At 55.0% G+C, this 9,210-nt stretch overlaps 1 protein-coding gene across 1 annotated transcript; it reads right to left on the bottom strand.

Annotated features, from left to right (window-relative positions):
* Positions 1–402: 402 nt before the first annotated feature.
* SOX3 (SRY-box transcription factor 3) lies at positions 403–1,740 on the bottom strand. Its single transcript, XM_062184273.1, has one exon. It carries the CDS (start codon positions 1,738–1,740, stop codon positions 403–405), a length of 1,338 nt encoding a protein of 445 aa, XP_062040257.1.
* Positions 1,741–9,210: the final 7,470 nt, after the last annotated feature.

The following is a 9,210-nucleotide window of genomic DNA, read 5'->3' as shown; positions in this document are numbered from 1 at the left end:
CTCAGGTCAGCCTTACCCGAGAGGACGTTTTTGCCCTTCACTCACTCCTTGGCTAACTGCAAACTAAGGAGACAACATTTTCAAATGCAACAGAAGAACCCAGAAATCGGGGAGGAGGACAGGGCTGCTTTTGCTTTCCAAACATCACTGCGACTCCCAGCCAACAAAGGGGGAAGGAGGAGCAGCAGCGAGGGGCAGCCGAGCTCTAGAAAGTCCCATTTCCGCTGCTACGGACTTCTCTTCGCTTTTGTACAAAACCCGACAGCTACAGCAAAACTTTCTGTCCTCCCCATCATCCCGACAAGGCAACAGTCCCAGGCAAGCAAAGCTAAACAACAAGGCGTCCCAACGTGGGGGTGCGGGCTGGGGAGGGGGCGAGGGGCGACCGGCTCAGGCCGGCGCTCAGATGTGGGTCAGCGGCACCGTTCCATTGACGGCAGTCCCGGCACCCTGGTAGTGCTGGTGCACGCCGTGCAGGCGGCCGCCCGGCAGCGGAGAGGCGGCGTCGGCCGCGTCCCCACCGGGTGGCAGGTACATGCTGATCATGTCGCGCAGGTCGCCGAGACACGCGCGCTGTGAGTGCGATGCGATGGCGGGCGGTGGCGAGCTGGGTTCCGACTTCACCACCGAGCCCATGGGGCCCAGGCTCATGGCGGCGGCGGCGGCGGCAGCGGCGGCGGCGGTGGCGGGCTGCTGCCCGTAGGCGGCGGCGGCGGCGGCGGCGGCTGAGGGCGCCATGCCCCCGTAGCCCGAGGCAGCGGCGGCCGCGGCCGCGGCGTTCATGTAGCTCTGGGCGCCGGGTGGCATCATGGGGCTGTACTGCAGGCCGGCCATGTCGTAGCGGTGCATCTGGGGCAGCGCGGGCGGCGGCGGCGGGCTGCTCATGCTCGGGGGCTGCGCGTAGCCCAGCTGCTCCTGCACCAGCGAGTACGCGCCGTTGGCCCAGCCGTTCACGTGTGTGTACGTGTCCAGGCGCTGGCCCACGCCCACCGGGCTGCTGGCGGCGGCCGCGGCGGCCGCTGCAGCAGCGGCGGCCGCAGCGCCGGGGGGCAGCAGGCCGCCGGGCAACGAGTACTTATCCTTCTTGAGCAGCGTCTTGGTCTTGCGGCGTGGCCGGTACTTGTAGTCCGGGTACTCCTTCATGTGTACCGCGCGCAGTCGCTTGGCTTCGTCGATGAATGGTCGCTTCTCGGCGTCGGTCAGGAGTTTCCAGTCGGCGCCCAAACGCTTGCTGATCTCGGAGTTGTGCATCTTGGGGTTCTCCAGGGCCATCTTGCGCCGCTGCCCGCGGGACCACACCATGAAGGCGTTCATGGGGCGCTTCACGCGGTCCTGGTCACTGCCCCCGCCACCGCCGTTCCCACCACCGTTGCTGCCGCCGCCCGCGTTCGCACCGCCGGCTGCGTTCGCGCTACTTTTGCCCGCGCCGCCCGTGGCTGCGGGACCTCCAGTGCCCGCCGCCGGGGTGGGTGGCCCCACGGGGTTCTTGAGCTCAGTCTCCAGCAGGCTGTACATTGCCGGGGCGGGAAGAAGGTGCGCCAGGGTGGCGGGAGGAGAAGGCGCTCCCGGGGTTGGAGCGGCCACGGTGAAAATGCTGGGAGACTCCGTCGGAGGGGCGCTTGGGGGCCGGAGGGCCAGTGGGGCGGGAGGGAAGGGCAGACTTGCCGAAGTGCTCCGCGCCGAGTCAGCAGGAACCCGCCGCGTACTCGCACCTGATGCGTTGTCTTGAGCTGGTTGCATTCGCAGTCTGGTCGAGCGGTTGCCTGGCCCCTTATATACCTGCTCAGATCCCCCGGGGTTGGGGCTCGGTCCGCCCCTCACCACCCAGAGGCCCCGTGATTGACAGGCTCGCAGTGATGAGTCCTGGCCAATCATCACAGACCCCCGTTCGGCCCGGGTGGAAAAAAAAAGTTCGGGGAACCCTTTCGTTCACCCCCACGCCCCTCTTGGGGTGAGTGCTGTAATAGGAGTTTGCAGGCGGCGCGAGTCCCGGAGAACCGCTCAGAAACCATCAATTAGGGTCTCAAAAAGTTTGAAAGAACGAAACCCGAGGAGGTGACGGAGGAGGGGAAGGGGGCACCCGAGCAAGATTCGGGGGAGGGGACAGAGGGGAGCCTTCGGGGTTGAGAAAACAACTTTGCAACCCTATCGAGGGCGATCAGTGCAGCGTCCCGGGGCAAGCCCGCAAAGCTTCCCTCTGTCTGCAACGAGGTCCGAGACCGCTTCTGCCAGCGCTAGGCGTACTGGGCATGGCCAGCTACCTAGGAGGAGTTGAGGGCTCAAAATGCAACGGAGGTGCCCCCGGGTTGCGCCTCCAAGGAAACCCTCTTCGGAATTGGCGGCTGGCTTCCCGGACCTCCCCCAGGAGAGCCAGAGTGCATCCAGGACTGAGCAGGAGTCAGGGGCCAGTACAGGAGAAACAGGCTTCTGGACTGCTGAGTGCACCCGGCAGTGAGGCTCTCTGGGGGTTTGCGTGAGGGCGCGCAGTCGGCGCACCCGCCGCCTGACTAGCGGAGGCGCTCCTTCACACGCAGTGGTGTGGGAGTTGGTGTGGGGCTTGGGGGTGAACGGGACTCCTCTCTCTCGCTGCCGGCCCCTGCTTAGCGGCCCCTTTTTGTCTCTGCTCTCTGGCCATTTCGGTTTTTCCAGTCCGATGCCCCTGAGGGGGAGGGTCGGGCCCCTTGGAAAATCCGTTTTCATGGCAACACGGAGCCTCTCCGGGTGAAAGAAAAGTTTCTTCGGGGGGGGGGCGGGGGGCGGTGGCCAGAGCGGAGCCGAGGCTGTTCCTAGGGTGGACCGCCGGGCCCCCTCCGCTGCCCGCGCACACCTGCCAGGACCTCGGAGCGCTGCTCTCCGCGCGCAGCCGCTTCGCCTCCCCCGGGAGCAGGCTTTGCTAACGGATTTCGTGCTTCTCCTTTCTTGTTTTACAGCTTTCCTGATTGGAGTCCCAGGACACGGAGTGGAACATTCACTTACATATTGGGTTGTCTGCAAAAGACTAGCAGCGCAGGAACCCTGACTGCGGGAAGAGAGAACCCAGACAATCATCGCGGCCAGCTCAAGCAAGTGACACAGCGTTTGAAACTCCCCGCGCCGCTGTAGGCGGCAAGTGGGAATGAGAAGCTATTCGGGTAGATGTGGCAGAAGCCAATATAAGGTGTCCGGGTGGTGTGGGGTCTCGCCCCAGCCCCCCAGACCGGTGGAAAGGTTAGGAAGCCAAAAGGAAAGCATAAATCCTAAGAATGGAAAACCAAACAAAAACAGAGGGTTCTAGCATTGATGCAAGACCATGCGATCCCGGGACACCTGCCCTCTGAGCTGTTTCCTCTTTCTCTCCTGTACGAATTAAAAACTATGCCACCGTGCCTTGGGAGTGGGGGCACAGAGCATGTAAGACCCTTCTCGGCCAGGACCCCTGGCATTAGAATCCTGGCTCCCAGCTAGGATTCCCTCCAATCGGAAGTTTGGGGTCCTGAAGCCCCCCTCTTAAGTTCATGTTCCACCTGGTCTGAGTCGTCCTCAGCCTAGAGCTTCGATCACTTGTGTGGGTGTGTGGGCTTAGAGTAAACTATATGGAAGGTGTGGGGGGGGGGGCGCGTGTGCACAGCACTTAGCTAACACGGGCGAGAAGGCATGTCTCAGAAAACAAGAGTGATTCTCCGCCATCCCCACCTGCACTAGTTTTCTTGGTAAACTGTCTGACAAAGCCCAATTTTTCTTAGGCAAACCTGCCCTCTTCTAAAGAAGCCTATGTACAGTAGTCGCCCACGTGCAGCAGCCTTTTCCTTCAGTCGCCTTCAGCACATGCCCTCTCTTGGCTTTTCTGGGCCCCGGAGGCTGTTGCTAAGAGAAGCTCGTTTTAGGAAACTACCCAACCGACGCGCTGACTGGCGCCCAGCAGCTTGACAGATGTCAGGATTCTTTCCAAACTTTAGGACCCAAGTAAGCCGTTGTGGTGACAGTGCCTGGGCTGCATATTTCCCAAGGTAGAGGATGCGAGCCGACCCTCCCTCTTCCCTGCGGCAGATTACATGGGAGGGGGGAAACCTAGTTACTGCTCCCAGCTGTTTGTCATTTGATCACACCTAGTCTTTGGCTTAGTCTTCACTTTACACCTTTCTGCCAGGTTTCCAGAAATCTTTTGCCTGGCATAGGCATCCTCTCCCACCCTCCCCGGCTTTCCGCGGCGGATGTTATTAAACAGGTTTCAGTCGCTGGTGGCTCTCTGGTGGTCTGCACAGCCGCAATTAAGAGCCACACCGAATTTCCTTCAAAACTCAAAACTTCCGAGAAAATGTCTGATCTCAAACTACCCTTCTAACAGTCAAGCAAGGTTACCATTGCGGACGTGGGAGATGAGAAGATTGGCAGGGCACCAATTTTCTTGGTCCATCAGCAGTTCAGATGCAGGCGCCAACCCAGTGGTTCGGTTCGACTTTTTCTGAGGGTCGGTAGAAGTGTGTCACAGCAGGTACCTGAGCTCGAGGGGCCTCGGTTCTGCCAGGGCTATGGGGAGGCAAGACAGTTGGCGGTGCTCGAACCCCACTGTTTCCGACGTGTACCACACACCTAGCGAGGAAAGTAGAAAACAGGGGAACCCAGGCCCGGTCCTTTCCAACCTCTCCGGAAGAAGACAAGGTACTCAGCAGCTCTCTCGCACCCCTTGGACCCCTCAGTGGCGCGCAGAGCGCTGGATGTGGGACTGGGAACCCAGCCAAAGGTCCCCTCCCCATTTCCCCGCCCTCCCAAGAGAGCTCGGGCTCCCTCCAACTGGGGCTGGGCACGGGGCTCCCAGGACCCAGGGCGCGACAATAGCGCCGTTTGTTGGCTTGGGTTGGAAACTTCACTCAGAGTCGCCCCTTCTCGCCCTCCAGGGCTTCCGGGTCGCTTCCACGTAGGAAAGATAGGCAGCTGGCTGCTTTACAGTGGGGCAGTGGTTCCATCCTTAGGCTCGGTTATCTGGAATCTCCGGGGAACCAGCGGGAGCTAAGTACATAGAGCACCCTTGCTTTGCCTTCCACGGCCTCAAGCCTTGGCAGAAATCAGATGCCCCAAGAGCCTCATATCTGCAAAGTACACACTAGAGCTACTGGTAGAGCAGGCAAGGGGCTGCACTGCCCATGGAACAGGGGTGGTCTTGTTCATTTCTCCTGAGTGCTCAGGCGGGACCTTTTTCAATCTCCCCTGTCCGATTAAGACCCAACCTTTTAGAACAGGTGCTCTTTGCATGCTGGCTGGAGCAGAGTGTGTGTGTATGGGGGGGGGGGGGCGTGCGCCCCTGTTCGTTGGGAGGAGGGGCATAGACAGTATTTGGGCTCACCCAGACCCGCTGAGGCCCATGAATAGGTCAGCAAAGGTGGCCCTCCCACCATGGCTCAGCACCGTTTCAGGGCTCTCAAGTGTAGCAGAGCTCCGCGTGGGGTCTGACTTTGAGGAAGTGAGAACTTATCCTGGGGATCGTCTGAGATGCTGTGGTTTCCAGCAGACAAAAAGCTTGCACTTCTGAAGGCAATCATTCCTATTTCTTCCTTAAGACCACCCTGTGGCTATTTACTGGCTTCTAGCCAAGACTATGTATTTAGGCCACAGATTGAGTACCCTGATCAAGAAATGAAAAAGCTTTGGTCTATTGTATAATCACCCCTGGTAGAAAGTTTGGAAAGGTCACCATCAGGCCGGCAGGGTGGCAGAGGCAACACTTTCTAGTTCCTGGTGCACTCATCTCCGAAATCTGCCAATCCACAGCACCAACCCCAGATTCCGATCAAAACACTCTTTCTTACAAATCTCAGAAGGAACTGAAGATTCCTGGCTGGTGGGTGCAGGCTGTAAATAACCTAGTTGATGCTCTCTAAAGAAGGGTTGCTAGGAGCTGCAAGGTGTGTCTTCCAGGTACCATACAATCTCCTGTGAGGATTTAACTGTATTGTATTGCATTTTGGTATAACTTTTTCGGGAAGAGGGGGCAGGGGCACTTTTAAAAGCCAGTTTCCCAATTCGATTTACTTGGTTGGCTGGGCTGGAAGTCCTCTTGGCCCACGCACTGGTGGTTAGTTGTACAGATTAAAGGTATTAACATATTAGTCACTAGCTCACTTTGCCTTGTGTGCACACCTTTACTTCCAGAGCCCCCTCCCCAACCTCACAATCCAAATACTGGACTCTCCAGAGGAAGGGTGCCTGTGCCTAGGAGCTAGGTCCCATTGCCAGAGGGCTTTTGGAGTCCGCAGTCTGGCCTCTCAGCCTCCCCACCCACCTCCGTCTCCGCCCACCTCCACAATTGTCGGCAGGTGCTAGCACTTCAGAGCGTCAAACTCGCACCTCCGCAGAGCAGACTCTAGGAATCCGGCACCCTGCCTTGGCTAGGCCTGCCTTCCCACTGGGCTTGTCGCTTTTTCCACTTTCTTCCGTGTCGGCAAAGGCTCGGACTCGCTTGTACAGAGGCAAGGTGACTTGCAAGAAGCCTGGACCAAGAAAACAATCTTAAAATCGTTATCAGTACATATTTGAGTTACTCCACGTCCCTAAAGTTTCACCTCTGTGCTCGCAGAGTGGAGGGGCACGGGTCAACTCCGCCTGACAGCACTTCCCCAAAAAGGGCACCCGGGAAATCAGTGCCCCGGCACGCACTTCCAGTGTGGCAGGCAAGTCTATCCTCCCCAACCGCAGAGGGCGCACGAAGGCAGAGTGGGGAGTTGGATGGAGGAAAGTTTAAACCTCAAGGCAGCATTCAGCTGTTTCCCACCACCCCCCTTCAGTTTCTTGTTTCTTTGATTTTTCCCTTTTAAAAATTTTCTTTCGAGAGATTGGACAGCTATGAAATTCGCTGCGCAGAACTTCCATGTTCTTTTTTGGTCTCGGCCGTCTTTTCATTTGTCGTACACCTACTGTGTGCTAAGTTGTGTGCCGAGTACGGGACGGAGACCCTTTTCCACTCGGCATCAGATCGTGGCGGCGACCTGGGAAGACCTCGAAAGGACTACGCCTCGAGAGCGGAAGAATTTTTCACCTAGTGATTCTCCCTAGCCTCCTATCAGATCCACGGAGAAGCACGGGCCAGGTGGGATGTGGGACGCGCTCCGCAATAGCCCGACCCAAACGGGGTTGCTACGCCCCGGCCCGCAGGGGCCACGTTCCTTTCCTTGGACGCGCGCGCATTCCCCCCGCGTGCCGAGCTTGGCGAGCGGAGGGGCGGCCGGCGGCGGCGGCGGCGGCGGCGGCGGCGGCGGCTGCGGGCCAGGAAACCCCGGGACCTGGTGCGGCAGCCTGAGTGGCCGGCCCGCAAGCTCCGGGGCCGCTACTCGCGACGGAAAACCGGGCCGAAGACGTTTCCCCGGGGACAACTAGCGTACAGCGGCTTGCCAGGTATGGAGGATGCCTGTCCTCAGGCAGACCCGCTTCCCGGAGGGCCGGCGGCTTAGACGGCGCCACAGAGCGAGGGCCGGCGGCAGGCCTGGCCATGCCGTGGTTTGGGCGTCTAGGTAGCCTTCACTCTCAACTCTGTTTCTCCGGAAAGCGTCGCCGGGTTAGAACCTTGAGGCTTTGCTAATGTGATGTTTGTGTAATTAACACCATCGCCCCTTGTTTCTGAACATATTTCCTCCCCCAGCACAGCTCAGCTTTCATTTGAAAAAGCAACGGGAAGAACGTCCCAATAACCCTTTCTAATGGGAAAAAACTGCCCCTTTTGTGGAATGGTTTCCTTACAAAGCCAACAACCAACCTTATTTTCTAGTTCCAATGGCTATCCCTTTATGAGTTATATTATTAAAGAAATCCGACACTAATTGTGCCGATTTAACTTGTTAATTAGTTGCAAATAAACTATTCATTAGTGGCAAAATAAAATCAAACCCATGTGCCTAGATATCATTCCACATTCATATATTGTAGTGTCTGCATAGCATAGGCATACTAAATTAAGTTCCTAAAAGGTTTCTCCTCAGGATAAGTAATTAAAATATATTCTACTTTAATTGACATTATAGAGGACATAAATGAGCTTTTCCTTTTAGAAAGAAATAGCCATTTCTAAATAAAGCTTGCAGTCTGGAGAATGGAGGCTTCAGCCAAATGAATAGTCATTACTACCTTTTCAACGACGTGGGCCTTTTGATCAGAAAAGAAATTAGCTCTAAAAAACAGACAATGGAAGCCTGCCCTGCAATAGGAAGAAAATTAGACGGCCAAGGCTCTTCACAACACCTATTTCTATAAACCATAGAGCTCCTTGCTTTTCAATTACAGCTGTTCATTTCATATAAGGAAAGGGGAAAAACAGGCCTCTAATGTAAACTCGCTTTCACCATAAAGCCTTGGTTCTGGCTCACAGCCAGGCTGCCTACTTACTATTGTTTTTACTCCTCTCATCAATTAGCTAATACTATATATTTTAAATGACTCTGGGGGTATTCACAGACTCCCTCCCTACTTCCCCACCCAGACAAAACCCAAGCTGGACTCCTGTGAAAAGACTACCATTCGGTACACAGACACTTAAATGTATAAAGTTTAATGTTTTCATTGTTCCCCAAAGAAAAACCATATTGAAAACCTTGCTTTGTTTTTTTTCCCCCCTATATTTCTTAGCCCATCATTGAAAGAGCCAGACAAGGTGATAACAGGGGAAGGACATAAATGAGCAGCTTTCAGTATTGTTTCCGATTGTTCACAGAGCTTAATCCATCTCTAGCTAATTTTTCTGTGCCCTTTAGACTGTAATTTGGTTTACACATCTTTGTGTTTTGAAAAATATGAACTCTGAAATTTGCTGATCCCATTGGTTTGATGTCACTAGATATAATTTCATTTAAAAACACTCTCCTAACTATTTTGGTGAAATTATCCAGCCTGTAATAACAAAAAATCCTGTTTGTGTAGTGAACTACAGAATAAAACCTTTCAACACTTACAAAGTGGTAATAGGAGGAAAATGTTCCAGAATAGTGCTTGTGGAGTCTTAGTAAGCCTTTCGATGTGTGTTCTAGAAACATCAGAAAAGAGTTATAGATAGTAAAGGTAAAATATGAAAGTAAAATACTTATCTAGTTGATCTTTATCACAGTATAAATTCCTCAAGGAAGTAAAAAGTGGTACAATCTAATAAGGTTGATTTGGGGTCTTAGTGTTTATGGTTATGCTAATAAGATTACTAAGAATAGTTTTTAAAAATACAATGAAAAGTAATTGGTTTATTCATACAAAAATAAA

The sequence above is a fragment of the Lepus europaeus genome, chromosome X (assembly GCF_033115175.1).
Source record: "Lepus europaeus isolate LE1 chromosome X, mLepTim1.pri, whole genome shotgun sequence".
Classification (NCBI taxonomy): domain Eukaryota; kingdom Metazoa; phylum Chordata; class Mammalia; order Lagomorpha; family Leporidae; genus Lepus; species Lepus europaeus.
The sequence above is the reverse complement of the archived record's forward strand: the minus strand, read 5'-3'. Positions and strand labels throughout refer to the sequence as shown.

Coding starts and splice junctions, on each gene's coding strand:
- SOX3 (XM_062184273.1), bottom strand. CDS start 1,740: ATGCAACCAGCTCAAGACAACGCATCAGGTGCGAGTACGCGGCGGGTT.